Source organism: Nannobrachium achirus, assembly GCF_963921795.1.
Source record: "Nannobrachium achirus genome assembly, chromosome: 16".
In the NCBI taxonomy this organism is placed as follows: Eukaryota; Metazoa; Chordata; class Actinopteri; order Myctophiformes; family Myctophidae; genus Nannobrachium; species Nannobrachium achirus.
In genome coordinates this window covers 11,474,740-11,489,408 of record NC_137823.1, presented here as the reverse complement: position 1 = coordinate 11,489,408, position 14,669 = coordinate 11,474,740, and the positions used below count along the sequence as shown (strand labels likewise).

Sequence of the window (14,669 nt, the reverse complement as noted above, 5' to 3'; positions counted from 1 at the left end):
CGATACCATTTTCGATACTTTTTATTTATTATTATATAGCTTAAAAAGTTTGTTTCAACCGATCAATTACTTTTTCCAGACGGTTGGAAGTACAGACACATGTATCTACGCATCCCGCGATTGCCAATCATGTTTATGACAGCCTACTAGGTTTTAGGTGTTTAACTTCAACACGGAAAGAGTGGGGACTTCACTCTCGCTGCTGCGGGAGAGATGGAGAGCAGAGGTGATGATGATGATCACACAGTGTGGCGGAGCGGAGAGTATAGACTTTGAATAATCATCATAATAATAAACATTATAGGCTATTGTCGGCTATTTTCACAGTAGGCTAACGAGTGTAGCTAGCAAGCCTACTAAAGCAGTCATTAAACTTTCAGTAGCCCAACTGTTACAGATGGGACCGGCCAGGGGTGTGTTCAAGAGTATCGAAACGAGGTATCGTTTGTTTTTTCGTGAACCGATACTCGATAGTAACGACGTCATGCTATCGATACCATTAAAAGTATCGCTGACGATACCCAACCCTAATAGCAGCACTGTTGTAACATATAAGACACTGAAATGGGAAATAGTGAGGGGGAAAAAAAGTCTTCATCCCATTATGTATGGAAGTGGTAGGTTTTTGGGTTCCTTGCAAGGCTACTGGCTCTTGAAAACAAAGCATTGCATTGGGGGGTTTGCCTAGAAGCCAGATGTCAAAAAGAGGGGTTTTGTGATTTTAATTATACATATAATGTACTGTATTTTAGGGGCATGTCATGTGGTCTACTTGCAGCGCCTTTGTGATCTACTGGTAGATCACCATCTACCTTTTTGCAGCCCTGATGTAGAATGTATGTATAGATCAAGGGTTTTCAAAGTGGGTGACGGGGCAACCTGGGGTGCCGTGACAGCAGTTCAGGGGTGCCGTGAGATAATTTGATAATATTTGGAATTTATTTGGACACTTGAAAACATATTTAGTATAATTTTAAACTTACAAAGTACAAAGTTATTTTGAGTCAGTTCTAACCAAAATGGCTATTATCTCAACGTTTTCCTCGCAACATAATCACTAAAATATCGTCACTGTCAGGCAGAAACCTCGTATCTCCAAGTTTCAAATGTGTAAGTCTTTTGGTAAAGCAAAGCCCTGCTTCATCATACAAGACTGTCGCACAAAACTAGTGAAAACAGCCGATTAACAAGCACACAACGTAGATGTAGATCTGCTGTTTTCACTAGTTTAGTACATTTTATAGATGATAAATACAAAACTGTTTTGGACATACAAGGTTTCCACCCGACAACGACGATATGCCACAAATATAAGGTGCTGGGAGTGAAAATTATAATGTAGGGGTGCCTCGGATTAAAATAATATTCATGGGGTGCCCTGAGACAAAAAAGTTTGGGAACCCCCTGGTATAGATAGATGGTGGGAGAGGAGCGGAGAGCAGAGGTACTGACCGGCTGCAGACGTGGTCCAGCAGCAGGGACACAGAGTCCAGGCTGCTGTCCAGCTTGGTGTTGTGGTAGAGGCAGCGGTCCCTCTGCAGCTCCACCGCCTGACGGAGCAGGTTCTGGAGGCGCCGCGGAGGCAGCATGACCGACGGAGGCAGGTAGGCTGTAGCACAGGGACACAGGGAGACAGGTTATAATGGAGGCAGACAGGTAGGCTGCAGACAGGGAGACAAGTTATAATGGAGGGAGACAGGTAGGCTGCAGACAGGGAGACAAGTTATAATGGAGGGAGACAGGTAGGCTGCAGACAGGGAGACAAGTTATAATGGAGGGAGACAGGTAGGCTGCAGACAGGGAGACAAGTTATAATGGAGGGAGACAGGTAGGCTGCAGACAGGGAGACAAGTTATAATGGAGGGAGACAGGTAGGCTGCAGACAGGGAGACAAGTTATAATGGAGGGAGACAGGTAGGCTGCAGACAGGGAGACAAGTTATAATGGAGGGAGACAGGTAGGCTGCAGACAGGGAGACAAGTTATAATGGAGGGAGACAGGTAGGCTGCAGACAGGGAGACAAGTTATAATGGAGGGAGACAGGTAGGCTGCAGACAGGGACACAGGGAGACAGGTTATAATCCATTTAGGCCTAGAATTATTGAATGCTTTAGCTATTGAAAAATAGCAGATATACAAGCTCACAGCGCTGTGAGCTTGTAGATCTGCTATTTTCTTTTTGAAAAATCTTGATTTCTTTTTGCAACTCTTTGAATATATCTTTTTAAAAGCGAACATTTGTAACTCAAATATTTGCTTCTGGGTGGTCCCTGGAACAACATATTTCGAGATGCGGGGGTCCACGGCCAAATACAAGTAATTTTGGGCGGTCCTTGACATGAAAAGGTTTGAGAACCACTGATTTAGAAGACATTTAAAGAATCGGGTCAAAAATATTCAAAGACTTGGCACAAATGTTCGTGATTTTTCAAAAATAGCAGATCTACAAGCTTGCAGTGCGGCTCTGAGCTTGTAGATCTGCTATTTTCAATATTTAAAGCATAAAATAATGTTTAAAGTAGTTCAAATCTAAAGTGTCACAGATTTGCGTTCGGGCCTAAATGGCTTTGTCTTCACAAGTCTGTTCAAACAAGAAAACAACACAAACATATAACACAAGCATATCACAAAGACAGATCATCCTCCACTATGCACAGAAAACCATTCTATCAACAGGGCAGTTTGTTTAGTGCAGCGATGGCTGAGGGGACAAAACTCCTGCTAAACCCAGCCTTGTGCCACTTCAGGGTTCTTTTATCTTTGCCCTGAAGGCATGAGGTGGAAGTAGCCACACAGAGTTATTGAGAATGCTAAGCGTGTGGTGGCCTTATTGTTCATATCTGCAAGTGTGGGTGTGGGAAGTCTGATGATCTTGGGAGCAATACGGGTAATACTGTAAAGTGTGCTTCTGTTTAGCATGGACAGTATAGTGAAGAAACATGCTGAGCAATACATCAGAACAGGTTGAATAATGCTTCAAGACTCGCCTATCTGAACTTACTGGTATACTGGAGAATGTGGAGCAAATGTGTTGCAACATGATGGACAATTCAAGCAATGTTTTATGACATCAACATGGCAGTTGATCATCTTGCTCAAATGTCACACTGACTAACCCTAGGTTGTATAGCCGTCCCCTTTCCACATACACTCCATTATGCAGCAGTGTAGCTCACTGTAATGACTATCGCTATCGCGAATCCGGATGCCACCTGTGGCATCCGGATTCAAAGGTACAACAACTTATGGGTGGCACCAGGTATAAATGGGTTATGGATGGAATAACATCAGATTACCATTAGAAATGCTCGTCCGAAATTCTCCTTTAATAAGTAAGAAAAAGAGAGAATTATGTCGCCTTATCCTGAGGAGCTAGAGTTTTCTTTTCTTTTTTTATATCATCAATTCAAATTTAAAAATAGCAAAAGCAGCAGATCAACAAGCTCAAAAGATCTCTATTTTTTTATGCTTTTGTGCGACGCTGTAGTATGATGATCAAGTAGGGCTTTAATTTATGAAAACAACACAAAAAGTTAGAATATGGAGCTAGTATGGAGTATTGTTAGAGTGGGATTGTCTGGTGTGGTGTCTGCTGCGTTGCATCTCCTCACTTTGTAGTTTGTCCAGGAGTCGGCATCGCGAGGCTGTGCCTTTGCCCTCCCACTCTGCCTTGGCTCGCAGGTCCTCCGCATGGCTGCACATCAGATATCTACAGGGAGAGACACAAGCACACATCACATATCTACAGGGAGAGACACAAGCACACATCACATATCTACAGGGAGAGACACAAGCACACATCACATATCTACAGGGAGAACTGAACCACACAATATTTAAGATGGTCAAAGGGACAGTGCCCATTGTGCTCATTGCCCCCATAACTGTATTAACTACTTGTCCAAAGTGAATGACACCTACAGCCACCCATATGCAGAACAAACATGGGGGGAATAGTCATTCTGCATGCTCTGCCACCAACATGTGGAATGCCCTGACACCATCCATTGATTAACTCTCAAATACCTGGAACGCGCCCGAGTCGCGTTAAATTTTAACCACTTTAACCATTAATTTATGCTTTAACTATTGAAAAATAGCAGATATACACAGCGCGGCACCGAGTGCCGCGCTGCGAGCTTGTAGATCTGCTATTTTTGAAAAATCGTGAAAATGTGTGCAAGTCTATGAATATCTTTGAACCGATCTTTGACCCGACTTCTAAATCCTTCCTCTAAATCAGTGGTTCTCAAACTTTTTCATGTCAAGGACCCCCAAAATTACAGGTATTTAGCCACGGACCCCCATCTCAAAATATGTTGTTCCAGGGACCCCCCAGAAGCAAATATTTGATTTACAAATGTTCGCTTTTAAATAGATATATTCAAAGACTTGCAAAAAAAATCATGATTTTTCAAAAATAGCAGATCTACAAGCTCGCAGCGCGGCACTCGGTGCCGCGCTGTGAGCTTGTATATCTGCTATTTTTCAATAGTTAAAGCAGTCAATAATCGTAGGCCTAAATGGGTTAAAAGGATGAGTAATAATTGAGTATAGAACACTGGTTTCTTTCACAAAAGGCCTGAAAAACACAGGGAGGTCAGAGGTAAATGTAATTTCCCCATCTCTTTTGTACATAGTGTTTTGCGTGTTTTGTATTTGTATTATTGCATTAAGTGTTTATGCTATGTTGATAGCACAATGGAAGTCCACAGGACCTTTTTTGTGTAACATTTTAGCCTTAATGTCTTACTGACTGCACCACGTGCACCATATTTACCACCGATTTATGTAATGATGCATTTGTAATTAATGATGTGCCATTATATGTATGCGAGGATACATTTGAAACTAATGCTGTACCATTAACAAATGTCACTGACACTAATATCACAAGTGTATCGTGAGGATGTGTTTGTGAATGAGGATGTATAATTTGACTTAGCAAAACATGTTGAGACAAACAGCTGTAAGGATAACAATGTTTTTGAGGAAGTTAAAGATGAGGGACAACAAAGGTGCGTCTATGGTCTGGAAGATGCTTCTCTCTCTTGGTACAACAAAGTGAAGAAAATGTTGCTGACAACAGGAGGAAAGATTTCCAAGGTTGAGCCTGCACTTTTCTACTGGCTAGATAAGGACTGTGCTGTGACTGGGGTTCTATCCTGCCATGTGGATGACTTCATATGGGGAGGCACGCAAGGTTTCTCCACCACTGTGATACCACAGCTCAGATCTGCATCCCAAAATGGATGTGAGGAATAAGCCCACAAAGCCACTAGTTGTGTTTCCGTCAACGTATTTGAAAATAGGAAGCAAATTATCAGAAATAAAGCGAATTTAGCCTGTGTGTCATTCGAATTATTGACGGTCGCATGAGCCGACTCAGCGCGGTTCAGCTGAACACAGCGAAGCCCTCCCTACCCTCCTTGCCCACCACTGGTTCTGTCGGAGGTTGTCTTTGCACAGCAGTCTGTAAAGAGCTACAGCTGGCAGCCTGGCACGTTGTGAAAACGGAATTTACACACGGTCCGTGTCACTCCGCATGTAACAACCGGTTTGTTTTGTGGGCTAACGCTATACGATAGACGTTAAGCGGCAGGGGAAAGTGTTAACTTGGAGGACAATGGACCAGAACTTCATAATTTATTTGCATTTATTGGCTGAACCGTTTCCATTCACTAATGCGCATTTAGTTTTTTCGATAAAGCCTCAAAATCCACCTCCTCCAAGCGCATAAATGTTTTTGCGGATGATGAAAGTTTATTCGAATTTTGAAGTGTTTCCATAAAAAGATGTATGCGCAAAAGCCTTAATGTGCATTAAGAGGCTTTATGGAAACGTCACACTGCTGACTCTGAAAAGAGACTCAGTCAAACTCCAAAGTGATGGACAATGACACTGAAAAGGCTGACTGTTACAAAGGACAATTGAATGGACAATGACACGGAAAGGACTTTGACTTGAAATATACAGCTATTAATATAGTCTTTTGTTCTTTAGCTGCAATTCACAGCCTGGAAGACTTATTCCTTTATTATTTTGTACCATGTTCACAAGCTGCTTTTGAAATGATTGCAATGCATTTCTTTTACGACAGTGAGTTTGTTATATTGAGATTATTAAACGTCTCCTGTCAACTATGACCGGTGTGTAATCTGGTACCCTGTGAGCTAATGGAGGGACGTTTATTAAGGTTTGACCGGAAGAGGCATGGCCTCGGTTGAATCTACTGGTTGAACATGGCGGTTGGAGCGGCAGAGAGCCAGGAATAACCTTGTGTAAAAGAACCTACAAAGTTGTATTATTTCGAGTAACAAGCATGGCTCAGCATGGCTACACATCAGCAATCGACAGTAGTGGTTCTCAAACTTTGTTGTGTCAAATTGATATGCATTTTTCCTGCTTTGAGCAAGCAAGGTGCACAGTCTGCACACTCCTTGTGGAGGTCCCTGCCAAAAGCAACTGTATTAACTCTCAAATACCTGGCTGGAACGCGCCCGGGTCGCGTTAGATTTTAACCACTTTAACCACTATTGTATGCTTTAACCTTAGAAAAATAGCAGATATACAAGCTCACAGCGCGGCACCGAGTGCCGCGCTGCGAGCTTGTAGATCTGCTATTTTTGAAAAATCATGAAAATGAGTGCAAGTCTTTGAATATCTTTGACCTGATCTTTGACCCGACTTCTAAATCCTTCCTCTAAATCATGCTGTTCTCAAACCTTTTCATGTCAAGGATCCCCAAAATTACAGGTATTTGGCCACGGACCCCCATCTCAAAATATGTTGTCCCAGGGACCACCCAGAAGCAAGTATTTGAGTTACAATGTTCGCTTTTAAGTAGATATATTCAAAGACTTGCAAAAAAAAATGATGATTTTTCAAAAATAGCAGATCTACAATCTGCGCTGTGAGCTTGTATATCTGCTATTTTTCAATCGTTAAAGCAGTCAATAATCCTAGGCCTAAATGGGTTAATGTGAATACATCCACATCAGAGGAACTCAACCCACTTGAAATGTATGCACAACAACAAAGAATCTGTACCAAAGACGGAGAAGTGATTATTTTTCCCCAACCTGAATATTTTACAACCTGGTCACGAATACAGAACTTGAAGGACTGCCTGAGCAGTGGGGTAAAGCAGTGCTTCTCAAAGGACCCCTAATTGACACTTATCAGCCTGCGGACCCCCATTTGAAAAGATATGCCAGGGACCCCCAGAAGAGAAGATCTTTGCAGGTCTAGCAGTGATTCTCAACCATTTTAATTTCTATCTCTGAGACCCCAATGTTAATTTACCCTAATGGTTCTATTTGTACACTCTCTGAGTAACATATCCACAAAGGTCCATTTCGTTCCTAACTATCATTTAGCTAGGGACCCCCTGGAACTCCCTCAAGGACCCCTGGGGGTCCCCGGACCCCACTTTTAGAATAACGCAAGTAACACCACTGCTCAAGTAAAATACATTTACTCAATTATTTGAAAACTTTAGTAACTTTGTAGATTTAGATTATAAACATGCATTAACCACATAAGCCCCATATAGGCTACTTTGGCTCTAATTGAAAATAGCGAATCTACAGGCTGACTTGTGAGCTATACAGCACAGGAGGAAGAAAGCGCACGTCTTTCCAAGGGAAAACAGCTGATTGACCAAACAACTACAGATCAATAACGCGTGCTGTCAATGTGACTGACAGACTGATCAGACCGTTAGGCTTGACAGGCGGCTACGCCACTGGATCGATCCCAGCTAATTGATTAGATAATAAAGTCTGGCGAGATGCTAGGCTTGTTTGCAGAGAAACACCGCTGCCATTGATTAGGCGGTTTTAATCGATCTGGAAATGGATTGGAGGGCCTGGCTAGTGTAAGATGGCTGTACACATGGAAAGCTACTCGCAGCAGCACAGTTATTAGGTGAAGCAAATTAATAACAGACCGCAGGTCACCCGTGTGTCTCGGAACATTCGATTATGAGAACGTTTTCGAAAAGGCAAATTAGCGGACAAATTGGCTGTAAACAAACCCGGGAGACAGCGGTCAGCCTTGGGAAAGCCTGGATGTTTACAGTCAAATGGAGGACAATCATTAGCCACTTTCAGCCTGTCCTGGCCCTCTCTATTTCAGGCATGTTAGGACAGGAGAAAACTACGAGCTACAAGCTCATGAAACAGACACGTCACACTTCATGAGCCTTTAGATCAGCTATTTTCACCATTCCTTGTACAACTATAGGGCGTTAAGTGGTTACCATGACGATAGTCTCGCATGGCCAGACTGTTCACTCCCACGATTTGCAAATGCTCCCGTCATACAGTCTAGGCCTCTAGGGCCTAGAATTATTGAATGCTTTAACCAGTGAAAAATAGCAGATATACAAGCTCACAGCGCGGCACCGAGTGCCGCGCTGCGAGCTTGTAGATCTGCTATTTTTGAAAAAGTCGTGAAAATGTGTGCAAATCTTTGAATAGGCTATATGTATTTTCAAAGCGAACGTTTGTAACTCAAATTCTGCTTCTGGGGGGCCTGGAACTAAATATTTTGAGATGCGGGTCCGTGGCCAAATACATAATTTTGCATTTTGTATATCATATATCATTTTGGGGGTCCTTCACATGAAAAGGTTTGAGAACCACTGACATAGTAGTCTCTCAAGAACAGACTAACTGAGCTCCAGTTAAGTGAAAAGGACCTTTTCTTTGACGATGGCTGGCCAGATTGCTGACATAGAAACATAGGTTTTTCGAAAAAGTCTAAGGATTCAAAAGACACTAGAATCGGGTCAAAATTCAAATTTTTACGATTTTTCTAAAATAGCAGATCTACAAGCTTGCAGCGCTGCACTCGGTGCCGCGCTGTGAGCTTGTATATCTGCTATTTTTAGCAGAGGTCTAGGGCAACGGAATTCTTATGATGAGTATGGGATAAAGCAGATGTGACGCACCCGCTCCCTTGGTGCAGTAGCGATAACAAGTCCTACAAGAAGCGTTATGTCTTCTTTCAATATTTTTGGGGGTGTTATTTCATCTTTCTCTGGTGTTGTTGGTGTTACTTCCAATTGTTTTCTTAAACTATACACGGCACGCATAACAAGAATAAGCCGCTCGAATGACTGTGCAAGTATGCTTCTGTTATGTTTCCAATGGGACTACAGTTCCGCTTAGCAGTGACTACTTCCGTTGCTCGGCGTTCGCGAGCTGTCGTTCCAGACTCTGTATAGCATTCGGAGATTGTGGAATAGTTGTCTGGCAACGCAAAACTAACATGACAAGAATGACAGCAGTAACTAGGGATAGAGCTCGAAACCTCAAACTCTTACAAACTCCTTTACAGATTTATTGAGTAGGCTACACGCTATCAATAAGCTTTGGGCCTGTAGAGCCCATTGTGGAGCATAGCAGCCCATGACGTCATGTTTAAACTCGAAAAGAGACAATCAAGAAAAAAAATATGACTCTGACTATGTGTCTAGGGGGGTCAGCTCCCCACTAAAGTACAACACTGCATTAACAGGTGTGTGTATAAGAGGTAAGGCATAGTCTCATGTAGCCAGACAACTATTCCACAATCTTCAAATGCTATATAAAGTCTGGAACTAGACCTCCTGAACGGCGAGTAACGGAAGCTGGCATTTCCGTTCATGAAAACATATTTTAAAATGTAATTTCTGCTAAGCAGCAAGCTAAACATGCTTAGATGTTTTTTATTCATATTAGGATAAATGTGCGCGATGTCAGACGGAAAGGGAAGTGAGGAGGATGCTTCACTTCCGCTTTAACCGGGTACTCATCGTTCTTCTTACGTTACCCCAGGCTGTATGACGGGAGCATTTGCAAATCGCAACAGTCTGGCCACGCGAGACTAGGTAAGGCAGACAGACAGACAGTGTGGTGGTGGTACTGCTGAGCACGTGGATGCGTGGATCCAAGTGCAGTAGCTACAGTACAGTATAGTTTACTGTACAACGCGTCAAACGCGTCGTGGGCCTCCAGCGACATCAAAGAAATTGACTTGTAGACACCACGTGGGCATCCGATGTGTTAAAAAATAACATAATTTATAAAGCATGGCTAAATAGGAAGTCATAATAATGAGTTGTCAATGCCCCTGGTGGATGAATTTGTTAATGCTCTATACCAGGGGTTCTCAAACCTTTTTAGGCCGTGACCCCCAAAATAAACATTATTTGAACTGGGGACCCCCACCCTGACAAGCACTTGGAATTGTAGGTATTACATTTAATGTGACTCGGTTCCACAGTTAAGAGGCGTTGTGAGCATGTAGATCGGCTATTTTCACAATGCTCGCCTCTTGCTTACTTAATATTTGACAGTTTGGCCAGTCCTGTCGAATATTCGACTATTCGAATACTTTGAGGTCGAATACTGAAAAATCACTATTCGTGAATGCCCTAGTGTGTATGAGAGGTAAGGTTGTCCTCGTACTTGAGGGGGGTTGGGGTTAGGTTATGGCAGTGTGTATGAGAGGTAAGGTGGTAGTGTTACCCGCTGAGCACGTGGATGCGGTCCGTGTTGTACTTGAGGGGCGTCAGCTCCCCTCGCAGCACCTGCAGAGCCTCCAGGACCTTTCCATCCTCCAGGAACTCCAGGTACTTCTGCTGCAGGAGAAGAAACTTCATCCTCTGAGAGAGAGAGACAGAGACAGAGATAGAGACCCAGTTTAGACCTATTTAGACCTGAGGCAGATTCTTTAAAGGAAAAACTAAATCCCAACAGTTTTCTGAAAAACATATATTATGTCTCGTCTCTGTCGGGTGGAAACGGTGCTGTGTTATAATTCCAGGGGGATTATATTTCTAACTCTATTAACTCACTTAGCGCCGAGCGAGCCAGATTTCAATATGAATCTGCGCTTATAACGCCAGGAAATAGCTATATTGAATCCCCAAAATCACATTACATAAACAGGTACACGTGCCTGCGAATGCCACAAGATGACCACTAGAGTGAGCCATAGCCCATTGACTTTCCATGGTCCCATGTTAAGTCAGAATAAAAAACAAGGTTCATGAGATAACAGGATGGTACAATGACATGCTCTCCATTGACATTCAATGGACAGGCCGCCGGCCGCCATTTGAGCTCAATACTGCTCAATTCGTGCTTGATCGTCTCAAACCACCATTGGTATGGGCATCGGAACGTATATAGATGCCACACAGAAAGTTTCCGAATCAAAATCCGACCTAGTGAAGCTACGTGAGGGTCGGATGGTTTGCATTGAGCCTAGCGGCTAACAGAGGCCTACGTAAACAGGAAGCTATGGCTTAAAGGTGACGTCATAATCGTATCCTTTTTTTTCACGGTTTTCATCTGTATGCTAGTCGAAGGTAAGCTAACCGTTCCGCTCCGTCTATCAACCCAAATTAAAAGCTTAAACAATGCTTTTATATAAAAGTCGCTCCGAGTCGCTCGGCACTAAACGCCATCATTAGTTAGTCGCCCCGAAAGTCGCTCGGCGCTAAGTGAGTTAAGATGTATCTTCTATTTATCAAAGAGCTGGAGAGACCCGTTCCTGAACAAACACTGTATAGCAATTATCAGAATATAGGAATATATATTATTTAGCTTCAACCTTTTCAAACCCCTTTTTTAAAATCGGTGGGTTAGATCAAGACCAAGATGGTTCATTAGCTGTGAAACTTCCCATTCACATCTCTCCCCCAACTCTAGATTGCATGTCTATAATTTCAACAGCCAAATGCAAATGTGAATCAAATCAACGTGAGAATGATCAGTTGTAAGCCTTGCCGAGTGCCAACCTGAAAAGGCATCAGGGTTGGCTGGCTGTATGATTATATGCATCAAACTAAAGTTAAAGTCCTACAGCAGGATTACTAGTCGACAAACAATGTCTTTAACGCAAGGCACAAAGATCAGGAAGAAAAGTGAAAGCAACAAAAAGAAAGTAGTCAGGAATCAAAAGGAAGGTTGGAATTAGAGCGATGGACGCGTGCATAACTTGAGTGACGACGGCGAGTGCACTCGACTTCACGTGCGATCAAAAACGTAAAACCACAGATTCAGCCAGACTCAGACAAACAAAGCACGGTGTTTGCTACAACCCGCAGATAAGAGGCCATTCCCAACCACAACAGCAGATGAGCTGTGTGTGGACGGGGAGCCTGCCAGGATTCCAATGAATCACAAAACCAACGGGCAGCCCCCGCAGTGGAGGGAGGGAGGGGGGAGGGGGACACACAAGATCTGGCACCATCACTTCTCTCTATACTGACCATTCATTGACAGAAATACTGTAAAGCAGGCATCATCTGCAGTATTAAATACCAATCTTGTAGCTGTACAATGTAGGCTAAGGCCGCAGCCCCGAAGACATGTCAATAATACATGGAAATAAAGAAACCAAACCACAACAGCCATGCCTGAAGAAAATCAGACAGAGAGGGAGGGATGGACGGACGGACGGAGCGTCACCGCACACGCACACACACACACACACACACACACACACACACACACACACACACACACACACACACACACACACACACACACACACACACACACACACACACACACACACCTAGGCCTTTGTGCCATTAATAACTGCCAACTCCAACTATAATGGATATAGAATTAAAAAGTATGTTTGTTTACAACAGCTAAACAAGTCCAAAGACTCAAAATGGCAACCTGGTGCTCTGAACTCCAGCAAGCAATACTTTCTATCTATCTATCTATCTCAGTAGTTCTCAACCTTTTCAGGCCGCGACCTACAAAATATTCATATTTCAACTGGGGACCCCCCCACCCTGACAAGCACTAAGAGTTGAGGCATTACAATTTGTATAACACGGTTTTATTGTGAAAATAGCAGATCTACATGCTCACAACGCCTCGCAACCTTACATTGACACTTTAGAAATGTGCAGATACCCTCAACTTTGTTCTTTTTTTTAACTGTTGAGTGAGAAAACAATGTTGCACATTAAGTTAATCATCTGGGGACCCCACAAAATAATTCATGTTGAGAACCACTGATCTATCTATCCACTTATCTTCCATCCATCTATCTTTCACAAACCTATTTTTGGCAGCTAGTCCGTGTCTACATTGTGGGGTTGTGTGTGTTTTTACTAGCCCATCATGAGTGCTAATGAAGACGCTAGCTGGGGCTAGGCAGTCAGTGTTCATGCGCACGCACGCACGCACGCACGCACGCATGCACGCACGCACGCGCGCATGCACGCACGCACGCACACACACACACACAGGGAGTGAGTCTCATCCTCCCTCCTCTCTAGACACTAATCTCAAGAGCAGCTGAAAGGCTGAAGTTGATGTTGCCTCCATCTTAGGACCATGAGAACACTGACATCCCACCATCACAACCCTCCACTAAGCAGCCACGCCGGTGCTCATGCACCGAGGGCCACACCTACGCTGTCGATGCACGTCAACGGAAGTGCTCAGATTTGGCAGGAGGAATCACTGCGTTTGACGGAAGTTACATCACGCGGTGCGTAGTCTCGCATAGCCAGACAACTATTCTACAATCTACGAAGGCTATATAGCAGGGGTGTCGAACTCATTTTGGGGTGAGGGCCGCATTGGATGAAAGGCGACTTGATGAGGGCCGAACCAGTCGCGGATCGGATGGCATGCACACTCGCGCACATGTTCGCTCTGGCTCTTCCTGTCGTCTCAGCCAGTGCTGTAGCTAGCAGTATAGCAGTATATCATTTTACAAATTGTGTTCATTATTAAGTAAAATAGCTACTTTAATTATTGGTTTTACAGTTGCAGTTAGGTACGAGAGATGCTATTTGTTTAAAGGAGTAGTCATCCCCAAAAGGATTTTTTTTTCTTTGATTACTCACGCCATGGAGACTTGATTTCAATAATATATTTTTATTTTATTTGTCGCATAACTTGCATTACTAAGACAAAAATTTGATAATAGTACTCTTCCCCCCATTGATTCCGGATGGGGACCCAATGCATTTGGGTCCCCATCCGGAATCAATAGGCATGCATTTATTGTTATCAAATTTCTGTTTTAGGAATGAGTCTCCATTGGCTCCATGGCATTTTGGGGGTGAACTACTCCTTTAAGAAGTGCCAATAAGAATAAACCATTTGATAATAGAATAATTCAATTCCTGATAGTCTCTGCTATAATTTGTAAATGGCTAAAAAAATATATTATTGATGCAGGACAATAATTATTTTTATTGTATTTATAATAAAAAGAATAAAAGTAATGAACAATAATGGCATATTCAGAAAATATCTGAATAATAAAACTTTTACATTTTATTATTATTATATTTTTTAAATAAGTTATTTTCTTAACAACATTAATTTCCATGTCTAATATGTGTAATCTTTGAGTACAGTTCGAATATTGTAGGTATGTTCAGGTATTAGCCAGACCCCCCACCCCATTCCTAGCAATGCTGTCATCTTCAAAGAGAGAGAGAGAGCTGGTCACTTAACGTTCCAATTAATCAACTCAATCACTGCCAGGTGGGAGAAACCTAGCCTGCAGTGAGGAGACATTAGTTAGGTTAATTCTTAAAACAATCGTAACTCTTGACAGGAATGGGCTAGAGACTTACTTTTTTCTAAATGCTCAGAAATGTATGCTCTACAAGCCTGGGGCCGGATTGAATG

General features: G+C 42.9%; 1 protein-coding gene across 2 annotated transcripts in view; it reads right to left on the bottom strand.

Moving 5' to 3' along the window:
• Positions 1-14,669, bottom strand: part of LOC308301244 (WD repeat-containing protein 26-like) — a gene marked incomplete at its 3' end in the record, with an annotated part of 70,517 nt that overhangs the window by 38,087 nt on the left and 17,761 nt on the right. For both annotated transcript variants that reach the window (XM_080745158.1, XM_080745157.1), the window contains exons 4-6: positions 10,518-10,654; positions 3,612-3,709; positions 1,453-1,609 (exon numbers count right to left, since the gene is read on the bottom strand). In XM_080745158.1, coding sequence (XP_080601284.1) covers positions 1,453-1,609; positions 3,612-3,709; positions 10,518-10,654 — 392 coding nt within the window. The remainder of the gene's footprint in view (positions 1-1,452; positions 1,610-3,611; positions 3,710-10,517; positions 10,655-14,669) is intronic.